The sequence below is a fragment of the Cheilinus undulatus genome, linkage group 8 (genome assembly GCF_018320785.1).
Source record: "Cheilinus undulatus linkage group 8, ASM1832078v1, whole genome shotgun sequence".
Lineage (NCBI taxonomy): Eukaryota > Metazoa > Chordata > Actinopteri > Labriformes > Labridae > Cheilinus > Cheilinus undulatus.
Genome location: NC_054872.1, coordinates 2,110,743 through 2,131,900, shown reverse-complemented (window position 1 = coordinate 2,131,900; position 21,158 = coordinate 2,110,743). Strand labels below are relative to the sequence as shown.

Below are 21,158 nucleotides of genomic sequence, written 5' to 3'. Positions count from 1 at the left end.
TTCAATCACTTTGTTTCTCATTTGTTCTTGAGTTTCTTTGGATGGTGGCGTGATGCGTTTCTTTCTGAGATCTTGTAGCCTACTTCACTTTGTCTGACAGCTTCTTTTTAAGGGATTTCTTCATTTAACTAATCTGGTGGTAATCAGGTCTGGGAGTAGCCAGTGAAACTGAACTCAGCTTTCCAAGAACTGTGATTAATCACAGTTAACTCATGATTTAACAAGGCGGGAATTACGTTTTCACATAGGGCAAGATAGGTTTTGGATTTTTCCCCCTTTAAAAATTAAATAATCATTCAGATGCCGCATTTTATATTCACTCAGATTGTCATTGTGAAATATAAAAATTGGATTGATGACATGAAACATTTAAGTGTAATAAATGTGCAAAAAACTCAGGAAACAGAAGGAGGGCAAATACTTTTTCATGGCCCTGTACCTCATAATCAATACTTCTGACTCCCATTTATTTGATTCATAACATTCATTATTTATAATTTCTGCATATTTTTTATATTTCTGCACTAAAATGTTCCTGTTGATGTTTGATTGGCATGATTTTATAAAAAGAGAACTTATTCATGATGTGAAAGGTCTTCAATTAAAGCAGTTTCCAGCCCATTATGATCTAAAAAGAGCCCAGTGATATCAAACAACGTATTGTAATATGCTTTTGAATTTGTCTAGATCTGCAAAATTATGTCCCTTTCCTCAGTGGCAAACTGGAAGTTTCACACAGAACCCCCACATTACTGATTCATTTTTGAAGAGTGGAAAGATAAAGTAAACGCTGCTGTAAGTTTAGAATAGTTAGGAGTCACCTCGGCGTTAAGGTTGTCGGCCAAACTGCTCAGGAACTGGCTCTCGATGGGGTTCTGCTGGGTCAGTAAGGTCAGGTAGTGGCTCAGCTTGTCGTGGGTGGTGATGATGGTTCCCTCTCCATATTTATCAAACTGAGGTCGACCTGCACGTCCAAAAATCTGCATGACATCCAGGATGCCCAGATCCACCAGAGAACCACGCTTTGCATCGTAGATTTGAGTTCCCTGTGTGAGACATGAGAAACTGGAGTGACTTCAGGGAAAGGACCAGGCAGAAACAGAATAACCAAATTACTGGTTAAAAATGTTTAACCACCAACACACACAACAACCAGAGGACGGAGGCTGCATGTATTCAGTCATAAACAAAGACAAAGAGAGCAGGAATGTGAGGCTAAGTATAGACTGAGTACAGTAAAATATCAGAACCTTGATGATGACGGCGTGGGCTGGCAGGTTGACTCCCCAGGCCAGCGTGGCGGTGCAGACGAGCACCTTGAGGTGACCTTTGGAGAACATGCTCTCCATCAGACTGCGGTCAGACCGCAGCATGCCGGCATGATGGATCCCAAAGCCTTCTGGGAACATCTCCTTCATCTGCTTGTTCCTGGAGCGCTGGACCTGAGAGAGGAGGTGAGAGAGGTGAGTTTATAAAAGAGAAATAAAGAAGTTCAGGATGAGAGGGAAAGAAATCAGCGCTGATCCCTGAGAGTTCAAGGTGGGGAAAAAAGCTCAGGATCATGTTGGGCTGCAGAGAAAAAAAAGCTGTGAGATAATACTCAGTTTCCCTGAATATCAGCGACATGCAGCAGAACATCTCAGATGAGTACTTACTTCAGAACAGGAACACCAGAACTCTGTGGTTCTTCTGATTTGACTTCTTATAGAAGAGAAGCAAAAGAATTGTGTTTGCAGTTTGAGTTGTCAGATCACAAACGGCCTAGCAGTAATGTTGCACACGTCATAACCAGTGTACATGGGTTCAGGTTCAATCTGTGGCTCCTTTCCTGCATATCATCCCCCACTCTCTCACTGTCTTCCTTTATTACTAAGAAACTATCCAAATGCTGACATATTTAAAAACAGAAAACCAGGCAATCCAAGAATGAAAAATGTAAAAAATGAGGAGGAAATGTTTTAAAAAGCCTTTATTATAATTGTTAACTATTAAAATAGGCTTTCTAAATGCCTTTAAAGGTAAAAAGTACAGATATTATTGACTGTAGATGGTGGAGTATTCAAAGTCTGAGTTATTTTACCTTGAGAAACATTTTACTGAAATTGTTCCAAAATTTCAGACTCAGTTTGTCATAGATTGATGAAATTCTGCCCATCTTAACCTCTGAGAGACTCTGCCTGTCTAAAATGCTCATTTTATACCCAGTCATCTTACTTATAATTAAAGGTCACATATTTCAGCCCTTTAGGGCAAGTTTATATGGGTCTCAGAGGTCCTCAAAACATGCCTGTGACGTTTGTGGCTGAAAAACACTCCAGTATTGGATTTTTGCATGTCTAAACACCCCTCTGTTTCAGCCCTGCTCAGAACAAGCTGTTTCTGTGCCTTTAAATGTTAATGAGCCGTTTGAATTTGAATTGAATTTAAATGTATGTGGGTCTCCTGATCTTCAGCTGAGAGGAGGATCAGGAGAGGAGGGCACAACATTCTTCCACGTGGGGAGTGCCAACCAAGCTTTGGGGTGGGGCTAACTCCCCATATGACATCATGAGGGGAAAATCTGAGAACAGCTCATTTCAGCACACATTTTCTAAAAAGGTGTGGGGGGGGGGGGTTCGATTCTTGGGGTGATTGTGGACAGGCCATGGGCACATGTTTGTGAAAAGACTGAAAAGTGTATTTTGCATAATATGTGACCTTTAACCTAATTAGCTTGAAGATGCGCCTCCAGCTTTTTGCATTTGTACCACTTACTTTTCCAGCCTTTGTGGCACCATCCCTACTTTTTTGAGATGCCATCAATTCAAAATGAGCTCATAGCTTCCCTGAAATGGTAAATGTCTCAGTTTCAACACCTGATATGCTGTGTCTGTTCTATTGTGATTTAAATATGGGTTTATGAGATTTGCCAATCACTTCTGTTTTATTTACATTTACACAGTGTGCCAACTTTTATGGAATTGGAATTTTATATACGAGGGGAATTTATCACATGGATTTTTGCATATACCTACGGAGGTTTGGAGCTAACTCATGGCTTCCTCCATACCCTGATGACCTCCTAAGAGGGTCTACCAGGAGGTTATTTTAAGTCTTAGTCCTCAACCTGCATCCTGATTTGCATACAAATGCACAAGTATGGACATGATCCAACCAGTCCATACACACACATGTGCATTCATGTGCGTGTGCATGTGCATACATGTGCGTGTGTCTGACAGCTGCTGGCAGTAATAGGCTTTCTCTTTGCTGGGCGCTGACCTCTATTTGGATGGCTGCAGAGAGAGATAAAGTGGTGTGATGAGGACTCCCCTCCAGCTCAGCCCGGTCACAGCCTACACCATCCTACTGTCAGTCACACTATCTCACTCTCTGTGTGTGTGTGGGTGTGTGTGTGTGCTTGAGCTGCTAATCTCTCAATGGACACTGTGTGTCAACCATAGACTGTAGAAAAATACGTCTGAGAGACCTCAGGTATTCGGTTAGCTAATCCTTGGTCTCCCTTTCAGAAAGTTCTGGTTGATCTTTGGCTCCTGCAGCGTCCAAATTTCTCCTGCTGCTAGAATCAAATATAAAGCACCTGAATGGATAGTAGTGATAGCTGGTTAGGCTCTGTATGGAGCATCCTCTGTCCTCCAGGCTGACTGTGATGTTAATGAGTCAAGGTGTTCTGCTGTGTAGTTAGAGAACTAGACAGCCTATGCGGGCTGTACAATGATTAAAGGGATTATTAATAACTGGATATAATCACTTTTATTGTCAAAACTTTTAATGAGGGAAAGGAAGTGAAGAAGAGCGGTTAGGAATCAGTGTGAACAGAGGAGAGATAGTCCGCTAAAGCTCTATGTGGCGCTGCACGCTGCAGTTATCATTAAACCATTTCTACATCCATCAGCTATGATCCCTTCACTCTACAACACAGAGACTTTACCACAGGTTACCTGATCTACCTGGAGAGGATCCAGATCCCTGACTACTTAGTCCTGCAGACCTAGGACTACAGGTCAAGACGGATGAAGAACTGAGACTTGAGTCTACAGGAGTCTAGCATTGAGACCAGAGTCTGGACAAGTGTAGGACTGAGATCAGAGTCTGAAGAAGTCCAGTACTTAGACCAGAGTCTACAGGAGTCTAGGACTGAGACCAGAGTCTGGAGGGGTGTAGGACTGAGACCAGAGTCTAGAAGAGTCCAGGACTGAGACCAAAGTCTGAAAGAGTCCAGGACTTAGACCAGAGTCTGGAGGAGTCCAGGACTGAGACCAGAGTCAAGAGGAGTCTAGGACTGAGACAAGAGTCTGGAGGAGTCCAGGACTGACACCAGAGTCTACAGGAGTCTAGGACTGAGACAAGAATCTGGAGGAGTCCAGTACTTAGCCCAGAGTCTACAGGAGTCCAGGACTGAGACCAGAGTCTGGAAGAGTCCAGGACTGACACCAGAGTCTAGAGGTGTCCAGGACTGAGACAAGAGTCTGGAGCAGTCCAGTACTGAGACCAGAGTCTGGAGGAGTCTAGGACTGAGACCAGAGTCTAGAGGAGTCTAGGACTTAGTCAAGAGTCTGGAGGAGTCCAGTACTTAGACCAGAGTCTAGAGGAGTCTAGGACTGAGACCAGAGTCCAGAGGAGTCAAGAACTGAGACCATTGTGTAGAGGTGTCTAGGACTGAGACCAGAGACTAGAGGAGTCTAGGACTGAGACCAGAGTCCAGAGGAGTCAAGAACTGAGACCAATGTGTAGAGGTGTCTAGGACTGAGACCAGAGACTAGAGGGGTCTAGGAGAGAGGCTAGGTGAGCCTCTTTAACAGCTTTTCTCCCTTGTTTCTTTCATAGATTTGAACGGGAAGGCTGATACACTATTAAGTAAATAAAACTTTAGGGAAGGTGTTTTGTATTTTGTATGAATGACAGTAGCTGGCTCCTGTTTAAGAGCCAGTTTCCTTTGCTCTATATTAGTAGTTATTTAGACCAAACCGGTACCAAATGAAGGGCGGTTTTAGAACCAAAAAGCTCTTAGTACTGAGCTGAGTCTAATGATCCAGAACTCTAACAGAGAAAGATTTCTAGTTGTAGTGAGACTAGATGGACATCTGCTGTTGAAACACAGGAAAGATCAGGGTTTACAGTGTCAACTGTACTGAAGCAGACCAGATGCCAGGGTGGAAACAGACCATTGGTGAGTGCTGTCTGACTCCACCCCTCCAGACTTCAGACAGGTTTTTAATCCGTGTCTGCCGACCTGTTCTCTGGGAGTTTTAGAAACTGTTGTGTCTGAATGTGTCACAACTTTGGGGACTCGAAACTAGCTTTTGATCGTTTCTTTTTACCACAGTTTGACTGGATGGCACAGCTGTAAACATCACATAAGTTTTAGGAAGCTCTTCTCTCTAAAGAAATCACTTCCTGCCCCTCATCTGGAGCTCTTGGCTGTTGCATTTACAAAGAGCCTGTCTGTGCAGACCATGACCCTGGTCGAAGTAAAAAATTCTGATTCCTCTTACAACATCCTGGCACACAACCTCACTCTTTTGGAGCGCACAAGCATTAAAAAGTTAACAAATGTTGATTCTTTCTTTTGCATATTTCTCAGAATTCTTGTCAAAGCCCTCTTGAGTATTGATGCTACAGTGTGCTGTCATCATGGTGCTCATTTTAAACAGGTTAATGCATCATGCACTGATCTTATTCAGATGACAGTCCATAAAAATGATGCAACAGAACAGTCCTCCTATGGACTCTAGAAACATGTAGGGGGGAAAACCAGGCCAATCCGAGCCGTGGTGGGTGTCCTGGGAGTCGTGATGTGCTGCAGAGCTCCATGTGAGCCGGGCAGGCTAATTGAAATGCTGAGGCTGAGGCTTTGCTTTGAGGTGTCACAGTGTGTTACAGCTGTGCTCCCAGCATCTAATCTAAGGTGAGTTAGCACTGATGTCTGCTGCACCATGGCTGTATTTGAGATGGCAGTGACCTAAGCTCCTGATCAGGTCCCATTAGGCCCGGCCGCCCGCTGCTGCAGAGCTCAGAGTGTCTGCAGACAGCCGGCTGCCAACTCCACTCAGCATCTGTCATTGTCCCGACCATGTAAAGAACATCAGCTAACAGCAGAGCAGAAATAAACTATTCAAGAGGCTGTCAAACCTTTTCTAAAGAGCTCTAAATGGAGGAAGGTGTAACTAACCGGCTTTACATTTCTGACGATTTAATCCCTGCACTCACAGATCCCTCATCCTTTTAGAAAGAAAGTGCAGAAGAGAAGCAGGGACATTTTTAGAAACATGTCTGCATCTGTATTTCTGTGCTGCATGAAAATAAAAAGTGTATAATGTCACAGAAATGTAGAAAATGGGATGTGAGCTGTAGTGAAGAGCAGCAGATGGCTTCTGTCTAACAGCATCACCACCAACAGCAGCTCTCCGGAGCGCCACAGCTTTTCATTTCCTCCGTTAAATGGCGGCGGGATGGCTAATTGTTGATTTCATTTAGTGGCCCTTGATAGTCATAATGTTTGGTGCTCAGAGCTGCTGGCTGTTAACGATGGATTGGCAACACAGAGTGGGAGGATGAGTTTCCACTCACGCCCACTCTAACTCCACTTTTTCATCACGATCTGCCTCCATCTCTTCATCCCTCACTTTGTTTTAGCTCCATCCAGGGAGGTTATTCAGAAAAACCTGGCACAAATTATAGTCTGCAGAGCCACATTACACATAATCACATTTTTACAACATGGTGAGGTTTATTTCCCAAGGCTGCCGATGCACTAAATGAGCTCAGACGCAGTTTAGCGAGTTTGTGGGAAGTGACACTTTTTATACATCTGTGAGAAAAAATGAAACAAATCTGTTCTCTGCTGCAGAACGCTGAGTTTGATCATCGCTATCCATAAAGTTTGAGTCTCTTTGGTAAATGGATTTAGGATTCTATGTCAGATATTAAAATCATCACAGACTGTTCATTTCCTTTTTTTCCTTTTTCCCTCCATCTAAATGGAAAATAAAATCAGAAATCAAACAGACATTTGTGTATTATCTGTCTGGAGCTAATCCCATTGGGTGCGAGGTGGGGTAAACTGGTCTCTAGCCAATCACAGGGCGGACAGATAGAGACAAACAAGCAGTCTCTCACATCTGCGGGCAATTTAGGATAACCTATCAGCATAATTGCCATGTCTTTGTTCTGTGATAGGAAACTGGAGAACCCGGAGAGAACCCAGCTATGCCAGCTCCACACAGAGACCCTGTCTGACCAGGAACCAGGCAGCACTGAGCAGCCCTCCAACATCAAATTCAGATTTTATTTGTCCCCAGGAGGTCAAATTTATCAATGTTTTTGACCATGAAAAATGGCTGTTTATCATGGACCCACACAGGAAAGGCTGTACTGATGAACCCTCTTTATAGTTTTCAATGAATCACAAATGTCAAGGTTTAAAATGCCTGAAAAAGTCAGGAAAGTCTGTGTGCACAGGAAGTTCTGAGTCTAAACAAACTGTGAGCTGCCCTACTGTCAGCTAAAGGGAAATCTGAACCTAGAAAACCAGGACTGATAGCAGAATGTGACCCTGGTGAAGTATTTCAGCCCTGCTTAGATGTACATCTTTAATTCAGGATCGATTTGACGTCTGAAAACATTAACTAAATGTCTAAATGTGATTTTTCAGCCATCAGTGGTTGTTGAAGTTATAACATCGTTAAAACATGTGTCTATTAAATCTCAAGTTTTTGCAAAAAGAGGAAATTACTGAAACAGGTCTGCTGTTGAAAATGCACGCTGGATGTGATGGGGTATGTCTAAAAATACTGTATCAATTCTTGGACATTTTGAATTGATTCAGAATCGTGGAAGATAGAAAATATGATTCTGGTGTAAACTGATTTTTTTCAGCATCTCTGTAGATACCAGATTTAGCATGGGCTTTAGCTGGAGCTTGCTCAGCAGAAAAAGGATATTTGTGTGAAAATGGTTTCATAGTGCCCTCTTTAAGAATTAACAGAAGTTTTTAGTAGGACTAACTCCTCGTCTTGGATTTGATTTACTGCTATAAGACACCATAAACAACACAAAATCAAAGAGCAAGGCCATGGGGAACCCGAGGAAGCTACAGTGAAGTCGCAGTTAGTCATTTTAATGGTGCAGCAGATTATTTCTTTCCTTTGTCAATGATTAAGCGTTTGTAGAGCTGAACAATTTGGGAAAATAATCTAATTGCAATATTTTTACCCAATATTGCAGTTGCGGTTTAATATGTGATTATTTCTTAAGTTCCTCATCTCATGTTTTTTCCAACAAAACAAGCAATAATTCATTCTATAGTATAACCAACACAATGTTAGATTAAACTAGGACTGGACCATTTTTGAAAAAAATATTTAATTGTGAGGATTTCTACTAGAGCTGGTCAATTAATCGCAAATTAGATTAAATTGCAATATGGCCTGCTGCAATTTTCTAATCGCAGAAGGTGCAATATTTCTTTGACCTGAAATTTATGTCAAATACTAGTTTAGAACTTTTTTTGTGCAGCAGAGATGTTATGCATTACATATCATGCAATCATTTTAGAAAAGTGTACAAAAATCCTATTTTCATCATTTTTATGTATTTCTTATTAAATATGAGAATTATATACAAATTTGCATTCCCCTTGATACAACAGTTCATATCAAATGTGCAAAATGAGTTAAAAATCATCACAATTTGATAATTTTTAAAAATTGTTCTGCCCTGGTTTAACTTAACCAACTTATGTTGGTTATAGTATAAGATGAATCATTGCTTGTTTTTGTTGAAAAATGCATGAGATGAAGAACTCAAGAAATAATCGCTTATGAAACTGAATCGCAATATTGGGAAAAAAAAAATCGCAATTAGATTATTTTTCCAAATTGTTCAGCCCTAATTTCTACTCATTTTAAATTGGATATGAACTGATGTATTAAAGGGAATGATCATTTTAATTTAATTGTCATATTTAACAAGAAAAAACATACAAAAATGAAGAAAACAGGATTTTTTTTGCACACTATTCTAAAAATATGCCACTTGAATGACTGCATGATATGTAATGCATAATGTCTCTAAACTGGTATTTTGTCACAAATTTCAGGTTAAAGAAATTCTTCACTTTCTGTGATTTGAAAATTGCAGCAGGTCATATTGCGACTTAATCCAATTTGCGATTAATTTCCCAGCCCTAAGCGTTTGTCTCCCATACAGAGGATGACATTATGGTGGCTGCTTGGTGAACACATACTGTATTTACATCATCTCCTCATTCCTTCTACATCCCTCTGGGTTCCTGCTTTCTGTTGGAGCTGTAAAAGTTTTAACACAGAAGAAACATTTAAGGCGTAAAACGGTCTGTGCACCATTCTACCACACATACTGCTCCCTGAGGCTGTGACTGCAGAGCAGCTGTAAAACTAGAAAAATCAGAGGAACTCAGTTTTCTCTCCTCTGTCCTGTGGTTTCATAAAGTCTATTTAAGGCAGACATTTTTCTGATATCTGTGTTTGTCACTCCAGCATGTCAGTCCTGTTTTCCTGCAGCCTTTGAGCTGCGGCTCATTGTTGTTGATCAGCACGTTGGGGAGCTGGTTCGGCACACTGACAGGTTGTCAAGGATCCGACACAATGAAAGGACCGGTGGTGGACGAGACTTGTAAAAATAGCACCAATGAAAGCAAACAGAGACATTAATGAGCCCGCTCTAGTGCTGCTGTGGAGTCCCACGAGGCTCGGCGCTCCGAGGCAGCCGAGTGTCTGCAGAGCTGAGAGTCGTCAAACACAACGACATGAAAGCTGCACATCTGACGACCATAGACGGGGAGAGTTTAAAGACAGAGAAGAGCCAAGGTGTATCAGTGCAGCTGTACTATCTCTGCATTTCAGACCAGCATCAGTAATTCAGAACTGCTGCCTTTAAAAGTACACATCTACACTTAAACAGACAAACACACCAACAAATAGGGCTGGGCAACATCCACCAAAAATCATAACACAATACCTTTTAGCTGAACAAAGAAGCACGGGGTACACTTCAATATCTCCTCTGTAAAACAATCAAATCAATCCATTAATTCAATGATTGTCTCAGGAAAGACTGAAACTCAACTATTAAGTTAGATTTTCAATGAAAGAGAAGTTGCACATAAGTTGGCGACAGTCAGAAAAGTCGGAGGAACTGCTAAGAAGCAAGCTAAACCGTCGCTCCTGCCAGATCCACAGACTTTCAGCCACATAGCAGCAACTGTTTGTTGATATTTCTTCAACTGTTTGTTACCACAGCAGCAACATCCATCAAAAAGTAAAAGCTATAAATATTTGTGTATATGTGGCCAAATAATGTCAAGATAGATGCACAGTTAGCAGTGTTAATACATGATTTTCTACTGTGAGGTGGCTATCCTGACCCTAGACCCTAAATATTCAATAAAACAGAAACAATTGCATGTGGAATGTCTTTAATTAACAAAAATGTAAATGAATGCCCAGACTGAACTGCACGCTGACTGAACTGCACACTGACTGAACTGCACACTAACCAAACTGCACGCTGACTGAACTGCACACTGACTGAACTGCACACTAACCAAACTGCACGCTGACTGAACTGCACACTGACTGAACTGCACACTAACTAAACTGCACACTGACTGAACTGCACACTAACTAATCTGCACACTGACTGAACTGCACACTAACTAAACTGCACACTGACTAATCTGCACACTGACTGAACTGAACATTGACTGAACTGAACACTGACTGAACTGAACACTGACTGAAATGAACATTGACTGAACTGAACACTGACTGAACTGAACACTGACCGAACTGCACACTGACCAATCTGCACACTGACCAATCTGCGCACTGACCAATCTGCGCACAGACCAATCTGCGCACAGACCAATCTGCGCACAGACCAATCTGCACACTGACCATTATGCACACTGACCAATCTGCACACAGACCAATCTGCACACAGACCAATCTGCACACTGAATGAACTGCACACAGACTAAACCGCACACTGACTTATCTGCACGGAGACTGAACTGTACACTCACCAAACTGCACACTGACTTAACGGCACACTGACTGAACTGCACACAGACTAAACTGCACACTGACTGAACTGCACACTGACTGAACTGCACACAGACTAAACTGCACACTGACTGAACTGCACACTGACTGAACTGCAAAAGGAAATGTTGCCGCTCCTTAGGAGTTTGTCTGCAATTTTTGGTGATTAAAATGCAAAACTGCCCACTACTGGGCCTCTAGGACTTCTGCTTTTGCTACCTGGGTATCAATATCATTTGATAATAAAGGTATTAGTTAATAATAGTATAAAAATGCTACTTACTGTAATAAAATAAACCAAGTGATAATCTTGTTATAAAGTGTCTATGTACCTTAAAAACTCCCCATATTTCCCAGCTCCACCCACAGCATGAATGCATAATGAAACTCAGGACTACAGATTCTCTGTAACAGCCCTCAGTAACCACCTCCACGTCTCCTATGGTGTCTGTAATAGACTCATGGGACCACAAGGTGTCTCTTCACCTCCACAGAAAAGCTCCTGTGCCAGTTTATCTCTGGGTATTAAAGACGTGAAGTTAGGGGATGTGGGAGAGAAGAGAAGGTGGAGGCAGGATTCTGACAGTTGGAGCAAATGAAAGTCAAACAGATTGTTGAATATAGTACTCCAGGGCGAGCTTCAGACTTACGCTCCTGCGTATGGGGTGGAGCAAAACGCTGCACTTTACACCCTCTGAGTTATTTTTACCACTACCTTACATTTACACAGAGATGATAAACTTCCGTGATCTCCTATTCAAACTGATTCAGATCTAAAGCTGTAATCACTCTTTAGGCCTCATAAATGCTGAATTTCTAATCTGAGTGAGCCAAAACTAAATTCTTTCATCATTTCTGCTCAAAATGAGACATGAGCAGATCTAAATCCTGCAGACAAAGAGCTGTCAGCATTCTTTTATTTCCTACAATAGACAAAACCCATAAACACATCAAGGGATTGTCATCTAACAAGTCTTATTCATCAGTTCAAAATTATACATCTTTGTTCTCCTTACACAGTTCTGTATTATTTTCCAACAGACAAATACCATCTTACCATTGGTGCTGTTCCTAAACTCTTCCACTTTCTAACAAAATCACTGACAGTTGTGTGAATTGTTCATAGTCCAGCAGTTATTTCTTAGTTATTCCTGCATATAAGAAAAAAAAAAAAAAAACCAAAACATACAGACATCAAAAAACTATGACCTTGGTGGGAAGCGAACTCTGGTCCTCTGAGTACGGTGGTCCTGAAGGCCAACAGGATTAATATTTCAAAAGTGCAACATAAATTTCACAAAACAGAAATATATTTCACTGAGCACAAACTACATTTCAGGAAACCAGAAAGGGTAGGACCCTGGTACTTGTCTCTGATTGGATGAAACCCAAATCATTTCTTGTTTCCAGTGGATACCACAATAGCCATCTAGTGCAAAATTTGAAGTGTTTACCATGAGGGAAGAGGACACTGAGCTTACATGGCACACATTTGAATTGAAATATATTTGTGTTTTGTAAAATATTTTTGCACTTTTGATATATTAATCCTGTTGGCCTTCAGGGCCACCGTACCTGAGAGGTACTTACCTACACTACTGCTGAGCTACCAGACTAGCTAATGACGTAGCTCTTATTTTCGTAGAAAGCAAAGACGACACCTGAAGGGCTGAAAAAAAAGAAACAACACGTATGTATATGAAACAACAAATCATCTACAACTGCACTGACAGGGTTAACCCTAACCATGTTTAATCAACAGTCATCAGGAGTAAATGATTCACTCAGACTGATGCAAAAACAATAGTCTGCTGGTTTCTTTTTAAAATCTCCAAGATGGGAGCTGAACAACAACCTCCGGAGCGTCTGGAGTGACTAACCTGTCACTCAAAAACTCCTTGGCCAATAGGGATCCACCCCAGAAAAGCCTGCCCACACGTGACATTTGTGTCAGAACTGAAAACTGAAGAAAGGCAAACAAAGGATCAGGCAGCACAGATGCAAACCTGAGGAGATCACTGAGAAAAAACAGGAACTTACAATGTCAGATTTGTACTCTTGATGTGAACGTGTTTTTTGCTTGGATAATATTTTTTGTTCTCAAAGTCTTATTTTTGTTCGATACCGAATATGCTTTGTTTGAATCTTTCTGACACATATTTCATTCCATACAAACGCACATATAACACCATAATCCCCCATGTTGGAGCGGAGCTGAGCCCCTTCACTCTGTTATAAAACCAGATATGTTATTTAGGGACAACAGTTCAAGTCAAGATGACAAGTGAGCAGCTTTGCACAATCAAGTTGGTTCCTGTTTGAAAGATGACCCTCCATTTCCATTGTTGCTGTTGCTTAAAACATAAAAGGGCACAGAACAAAGAGTTCTTTGGGAGTAGACTGACCAGTTCTTCTGAGAGCTGAGCTAAATGATCCAGGTCTCTAAAAAGATGAGAAATTCCCATCACTATGAGCATGGCTGGACATTGGCTGTAGAAACACAATAAAGAGGTTTTACTCCATGCAAGGCATGGGTCGATGCAGACTTTGTATCATCCATCCTTTTACAGCTTAGAGCTGAATAGTTTTGCATCCATGCTGACCTGTCATCTACATCTCTGGCTGTTCCTCGACCATCTGAACGCAGGTGACAGAGAGGAAAACAGAAACAGGACAACGGGGGAAATGTGGCCTCGCATCACTGCGTAACATGCATGTAGTAAGGATACCATAGGAATCAGTGTAACTAGGCTGATTTTGTCGCCAACGCTACCACAGTTAGGAGACAATGTAAGACTCATAATGGCATCATTTCCCTCATGGTTGACCATGAAGAACATTCAGAGTTTCTCTAACAGGTCCGATAATGACAATCTGCTCTAAATCAGCCGTCAGGTTTGCCATGGTTAAAGTGGCATCACACACCAGATTTAATCTGGTGTGTCAGCAACTCTCGTCACGTTTAACCATTTTAAAGCAAAATGGATCTACAGTTTTACTAGGTGAAGAAGGCCCTGGTTAAAAAATGCTCCCTAGGTTAGTCAGTCACTTTAACTTTTCAGACAGAAACCCCCATACAGACTGAATACAATACAATGAATACAACAAACGTAGTTCAGACACAATTAATCCCTATTAGCACGAACCTGAGTTTGAGGGTGCAACAGGCTTTATGCCAGCCATCCCCAAATGGCAGCCCACGGGCCAGGTCCAGCCCACCAGCAGGTGTCATCTGGCCCGTGAGACATTTGGGAAAAAAGAAGGAAATTTAAAAAAACAAAATGTATACATTTTCCATATTTACTTACTTAGGTGTTTAAAATACAAATTTTCACTAATTTATCATGATCTTTCTATAATTATAGCAAGGAAAGGATGTAATCTGAGGCAATAAACGAGCCAAACATGGAACACTGATCTCTCTTTAGAGCAGGGATGACCATCGTAAAAAGACGCATAGCAGAGTGCACCTGCTTCATCACCTAAGCTCTGCAAAACATGCTTTCCAAAAGAGTCTGATACAGGCTGCGTGATTTTTAAGACTGGAAGGGATTTATTTTGTCTAATTTTGTTTTTTCTTTTTCTAAGATGAAGAATTTAACCACCATGCACAGCTGCACGGACTCTCATAGAGTCCAGCCCTGCCTGCACCTCTGACTGGTTTTCTGCATCTCAGGCCTTAACGAATGTCAGAGGTTTTTGCCTTGTAGAACCAAACTTCTATCCCTGCAGGGAATTAAAACAAATGCTATCAGGATAGCAAACACTTTCCCTGCGTAATAGTCCGTCAGCCACAAATATATATACAATAAAAATAAATAATAAATTGCAAATTAAAAAAAATCCAATGTCTGGCTTCTGTACTTGAAATATTTTGGCCCTCAGGAAGAGTAACTGGGGAGCCCTGGTTTATGCTGTAAAGGAGGATGCTGGGGTGGAGGAAGTGAAGCTTTGCCAGCAGCAGTGTAGTGCATCAGCATTGATGGATTGGTGAGAGGTACGTCGTATTGAATAAACCCCTGTGTTGAGAGAAAGAGCTGTGATTAGCTGTCGGAGCTAGGATCAGCTGATCTAAAATGTCTGACACAGATGTCGAACCAAAGCACCTGGCAAGCCCCACAGACTAGAGTGCAACTGTGCCAAAGCGTACTAAACTGTAATGTGTTCTTATACATCACCAAACTGGGTTGTCTACTGAAAAATGTGACTGCTGCACCTTCTAGTGGACACCCCAGGAACTGCAGCTTCTGCAGACAGCTTCTTGTGGACACCCCAGGAACTGCAGCTTCTGCAGCACCTTCTACTGGACACCCCAGGAACTGCAGCTTCTGCAGACAGCTTCTTGTGGACACCACAGGAACTGCAACTTCTGCAGCACTTTCTTGTGGACTCATTATTTCTGACTCTAGACTGAGAAACTGGTGGCAGAATACATTATAAAAAGCTCAGCTTTCAGCCTTAACTTTGAGGGCTACTGTCCTTTTAATCTTAGGGTTTGTGATTAAAACTGTGGTTAGTTCTCCATTTAATCAAGCACAATGCAAACCAGTGACATTTAAATGCTTATGTATACCCCCCTGACCATGTTAATGTCTGCAAATTATCAGTAATCACATTAGAGTAAATACCATCTTCTTTCCATTAACTGGAACATGCAGAGAATCTCCCTATTCCTTTTTTTATGTATTCTTTAATCCGAGGTTTACCCAAACATTAAAGTAAATCAGTGGCACATGCACTCTTCTCTGCAGACAACAAAGCAACTGTGCGAATGTGATGATCTAACTGTCCATAATAGATGAACCTTTCTGTGTGGGTGTTCACTGTTTTATCATTTTAAAACTTCAGTAAAGACAACAAGGTCCCTGTAACAAAAACTCTGCTGTACTTAACCAGAACAACTCAGACACCAGCAACATTCTGATTCAGGGCCATTCAGGTTTTTATTCATTAATTTTAGCTCAAAAGGCCAGATCTGAATATCACAAAACAAAGGGCCAAAGATCAAAATGTTTCCATTCTCCCGTTAAACCTCTTAAGCAAAAATTCAATGTGCAAAATTGTTGTTTAAAAGGTACAATATGTAAGGTTCTGCATTAAAATCACTACATCAATTAAAACATGAATTTAACTGCTATATTTATTTTTGAATTCTTACATTTCGGGACACATTTCCCTCCGGTTTCAAAGACAAATGCTCAGCTCTGCTGTACCCTGTCTAGTGACTGTGTTTTGCTGCCATCTGTTGTAAACAAATGCACGTTGTTGATGCACGACATGTTTCGTGCAGGGGAGACCTCATATTGTGCTGCTCTAAATTCATCCAAATGTCAATTAAAAGAACAAATTTAGAAGAGTCTTCATTAGGGGTGTGACGGTAGTCCCACCATAAATATGTCTGGTGAAAAAAGGCAACTACTAACAAAAGGAGGGTTGATCGCTAAAACTGTTAAATTTGTTTATCAAATTAGCCAGCGTCGGATTTATGAGCGGGTTAAACTAATTACCTATCATTTTCTTAAACACAGGCTTGAAATCCCGGTCTGTAATGCTCTTTTAACCTGCAATGAACCTCCCGCCACTAGAGGCTGCTGTAGCTTCAGTTAATGACCACTGCTTTCCTGTCTGGCACTTCACGGATGTAAATATGAGAAGCTGAGCGGTAGCTTAGCAGTTAGCGTGTAGTAGGAAGGTATGAAAGTTTTCTAAAGTAGTAAATGGAAATAAAGTGGTGTGTAGGCTGTTGAACCCATGTTTAACTTCCACCCAAAGTGAAAAGAAGCCACATATCAAAGCACGATATCAATCTGCAAAGAGGAACGAAGGCTGGTGGCGCTAGCATGTAATGTTAGGCATGCTGTAGAGAGTACATCAGGCTAACGTCAAACCCGCTAACACAGTGACCCTGTAAGGGAAATAGACGCTTAGGAACATCCTTAAATAAAAGCTGACACTAAAGCTCAAAACTGTTGGCAAACTGCTTTTAAAGAGCCAACAACGAAGAGGAAGAAGCAGGCAGAAGAAAACACACAAGGAAGAAAATTTAGCTTCAGTAGCGGTAGCAGGGGAGCAGTGAGACCCACCAGGTTCTTCTTCCTCTGCTAAACTTCTCTCTTTGTTTATGAAGCCTCTGCATGTAAAAGCAGAAAAGGTCAAAGACACAAGCAATGCTGATCCTTCTTAAAGGCCATACGCAGATAGGCAGAAGAACAGCAGTTCCAGAGTGTATTTAAAAGATTGTTAGACTCTGTTCCTCCCACCCTGTGTTAGGGACTTCATGCCCACTGGCATTACATTAATGCTAGTGGAGTGACCAATCATCTTCTCTGTTTACAGTCAGATGGGTGAGTCTGGCTTTGGAGGATGCTGGGGGAATGTTACCTGTCTGACTGTGAAGTTTGGTGGAGGAGGGATAATGGTATGGGACTGGTTTTCAGGGTCTGTGCTAGACCCCTTATCTACACTGAAGGCCAATCTTAGTGCTTCAGCAGACCAAGACATTCTGGACAATGCTATGCTTCCAACTGTGTTGCCCTTTTCTATTCCAGCATGACTGTGGCCCAGAGACCAAAGAAGGACTAGAAAGACATGGTTTGATGAAGAACTGAACTGGCCCACACAGAGTCCTGACCTGTGAAAGTCTTCCAAGAAGAGTGGGGGCTGTTAGAGCTGCAGAAGGGGGGCAGCTCCATGTTAAAGTACATGGATCTGGATGCAATGTCATTACAGTCGCTGTTGGTGGAATGGACAGCGGCTGAATACTTTTGTCCAGTTAGTGTGTGCAAATGCAGGGTAAAAAAAGCAAGAATATCTCTGGTCTTCCACTCTGCCATGGCTTGAAATGACAGAGGAGAGGAGTAAATATAGCGGTTTTTCATCAATGATGTGCACCTGTGCTTTTCTAACAAACTGGGGTCAGATGTGTTTGGGTGTGGTGTGGATTGCTGAGCTTCAACTCTCAGGAAAAAGCTAAGCAGCACCAAAAAGAGCTACATATACCTCCTTATTTACCAATCATTATTTCTAACATACACACTGGACTGCCTATCTGTCACTAAACTCTCTGGAACAAAAAGAGAGTACAGTGGGAGTTTAGTGTAAAAGCCCTCTCTGGGATGTATTCATTATTTTCCTGATCCGGCCTTTGTAATGATTGGTTCACTAAAAAACTGTATTTAACGGGGATTGATTTGAGTGGGTGCATTAAGATATCTAAGCTTGACTGACAGCCTCTCCAGCCCGCTGAGATTAAACCAATTAAATAACATTAGGGGAGAGAAAAATATGGTGGAATCACTTCTGACTTTTAAAGCTGGATAAATAAACGCTAAATTATATGAGTGACCTTAGAGGTGCTTTATTTCACTGCATATGCATATCGAAGATTAAAAAACACCTATAAATATTAATGTGGGGCAATTTCCAGAGTGCAAATAGGCAGTGCATTATCTCTGTGTGGGCTTAGAGTGGAGTCAGCCTGATGCCTCTTCCTTCAGCAGAGCGACAAACACTCAAAGACGGACTAATGGAGTGGATAATACTCATTATGTTGGGACACAGGCAGGCAGAAGAGCCAGGAGTGAATAAATGCACAGTTAGTGCATATACAACAAGATTAATTCCTGTATGTTTCAGCAGGAAGAGTCCCTCTAAAGTGCTGTTTTAAACACTAACTGGGACTCGACGCACCATTTTTAGTCTCATCTGTGTTTCCAGTTTTAGAAAGCATGAAAACAGATCTGATTTGTATACATATCCTATTTAAACAGAGGGAAGATTAGAGGCGCATCAATCTTGGCTCGGCCCCAGGGAACAAAGGAAAAGGTTACTAAATTTATCACTCTGCCGTCTGCTGCAGCACATTTAAATACGGGAGCTGCAGTCTGACTGACCATCCTCTGAGGGAGACTTTGGCTCCACCTCTGTGTACTCTCACAGCAGCAGCACCATTAATTATACACGCCAGCGCTCTAATGCCAGCCCACATGTTCTGTAGAAGACTCAAAATACGGCATATGAAGTTACAGTGACCACAGGCAGTGAATCAGGACATCCTCACTGCTTTATCTGCTGTCATATCTGCTCTCTAACACTTAAATGTCCAACATCCGGTACTCTCAACTCAATTTAACCCAGAGAGACTTAGTGGTTCAGTTTTATGACTGAGTACATAATCAGTTAAAGGCCTATCTATCCCTCTATGTCTCTTATGCATGGTTTAGGGTTAGGCTAACGATTGGTTAACGTATTGTTAATGTACCGTTAACGTAAGTTAATGTACGGTTAAGTATGCAAAACTACGGTTGACTTACAGGTAACATACGGTTAAAGTATGGTTGATGTACGGTTATGTTACAGTTTACACTTACAGTTAATGTACAGTTGACGTATGGCTAACGTACAGTTATGTTATGGTTAATATATGGTTAACATATGGTTAACGTACGGTTATGTAGAAGTTAACATACGGTTAATGTACGGTTAAGTTATGGTTAACATATGGTTCCCATACAGTTAATGTATGGTTCATGTATGGTTAAGTTAAGGTTAACATTCGGTTAATGCACAGGTAAGGTATGGTTAAAGTATGGTTGATGTATGGTTCAGCTATGGTGAACATATGTTAACATTTGGTTAACATACAGTTTACATATGTTTAATGTGTGGTTGATGTACAGTTAGGTAACGGTTTAGGTATGGTTAAGTTACGGTTAACATTCGATTAACATATGGTTAAGTTACTGTTAACGTATGGTTAACACATGGTTAACACACACTTAACGTCAGTTAACATACGGTTAACACATACTACCGTACAGTTAATGTATGGTTAAGTTACAGTTAATGTTGGGTTCACATTCATCAACGTAGGTTAACGTACGGTTAACCTATGTTCAACGTATGGTTAACATATGGTAAATGTATTGTTAATGCACGGTTATGTTATGGTTAACGCACAGTTAAGTTACGGTTAACCTACAATGAATGTATGCTTAAATTACAGTTAGCGTACGGTTAAGTTACCGGTAATTTCGGTTAACATTTGTCAATGTACGGTTAACGTATGACTCACCTATGATTCACCTATGATTAACTTATGGTTGACGTATGGTGAAAGTATGGTTAATGTATGGTTATGTTACGGTTACTGCACGGTTAAATTACGGTTAAGGTACAGTTATGATATGGTTACAGCATGGTTAAGTTGCGGTTAACCTACGTATAACCCTACAATGACTGTATGGTTAAGTTACAGTTAACGTACGGTTAACCTATGACTAATGTATAGTTATGTTACGGTTACCGCACGGTTAAGATACCGTTTCATGTACGGTTAACCTACGATTAATATATGGTTAAGTTACGGTTAATGTACGGTTAACTTATGGTTAATGTACGGTTAAGTTATGGTTAATGTACGGTTATGTTACGATGACCGTATGATGCTGATGGCAGCCTGTCTGAACCAGTTATTTTTATACCATTAATGTTCGTATCCTCTATCTAATATCCACTACTGCTGCTAACAGGAGAATTAACTACTCTTCTGGAGCAGCACTATATCTACTGTCGAACTGTAACAGTTTTCAAAGCTGTGATTGTTTTTACAGTTTATCCAATGTGTGTGCCTTCTGTATTTGCACACTGCCCTGCAGACTCATGTCCTTATATGGCCATAAAAGGGGCGTTTCTCTATGCTAATTAGGAGAAATATGCATCTGCTTCCAGCTTAGGATCACCTGACACTGATCAGCTGAAGAATACAGAACAATTCAGCAGTTTCAGAGCATGCCATGGATCCCACTGAGGTTTCTCTGAGAAAGCTTCTTAAGAACTTAAGAAAAATCTTTTGAAGACATCAGTGAATGAGGCCCATACACTTTAAACTGTCATCTTTATGTCTGCATTTCTCCAGTGATGTAAACGTGTATCTTTTTGAAGAGATGGAGAACAAAATGCCTGGTACTTCAGTGCCATAATGTAGTGTAGGATGGTGTAGGATGGACACCATGTTCCAACAAGGCTGCGACATCAGCAGGGAGGGGGCGGAGTCATGTTTTGGGCCAGAATCAT

The 21,158-nt window shown here is 41.3% G+C and overlaps 1 protein-coding gene across 3 annotated transcripts in view; it reads right to left on the bottom strand.

Annotated features, from left to right (window-relative positions):
- The window catches only part of ascc3 (activating signal cointegrator 1 complex subunit 3), a 251,624-nt gene that overhangs the window by 91,300 nt on the left and 139,166 nt on the right, over positions 1-21,158 (bottom strand). For all 3 annotated transcript variants that reach the window (XM_041793322.1, XM_041793323.1, XM_041793324.1), the window contains exons 15-16: positions 1,251-1,442; positions 822-1,046 (exon numbers count right to left, since the gene is read on the bottom strand). In XM_041793322.1, the coding sequence (XP_041649256.1) occupies positions 822-1,046; positions 1,251-1,442 (417 nt within the window). The remainder of the gene's footprint in view (positions 1-821; positions 1,047-1,250; positions 1,443-21,158) is intronic.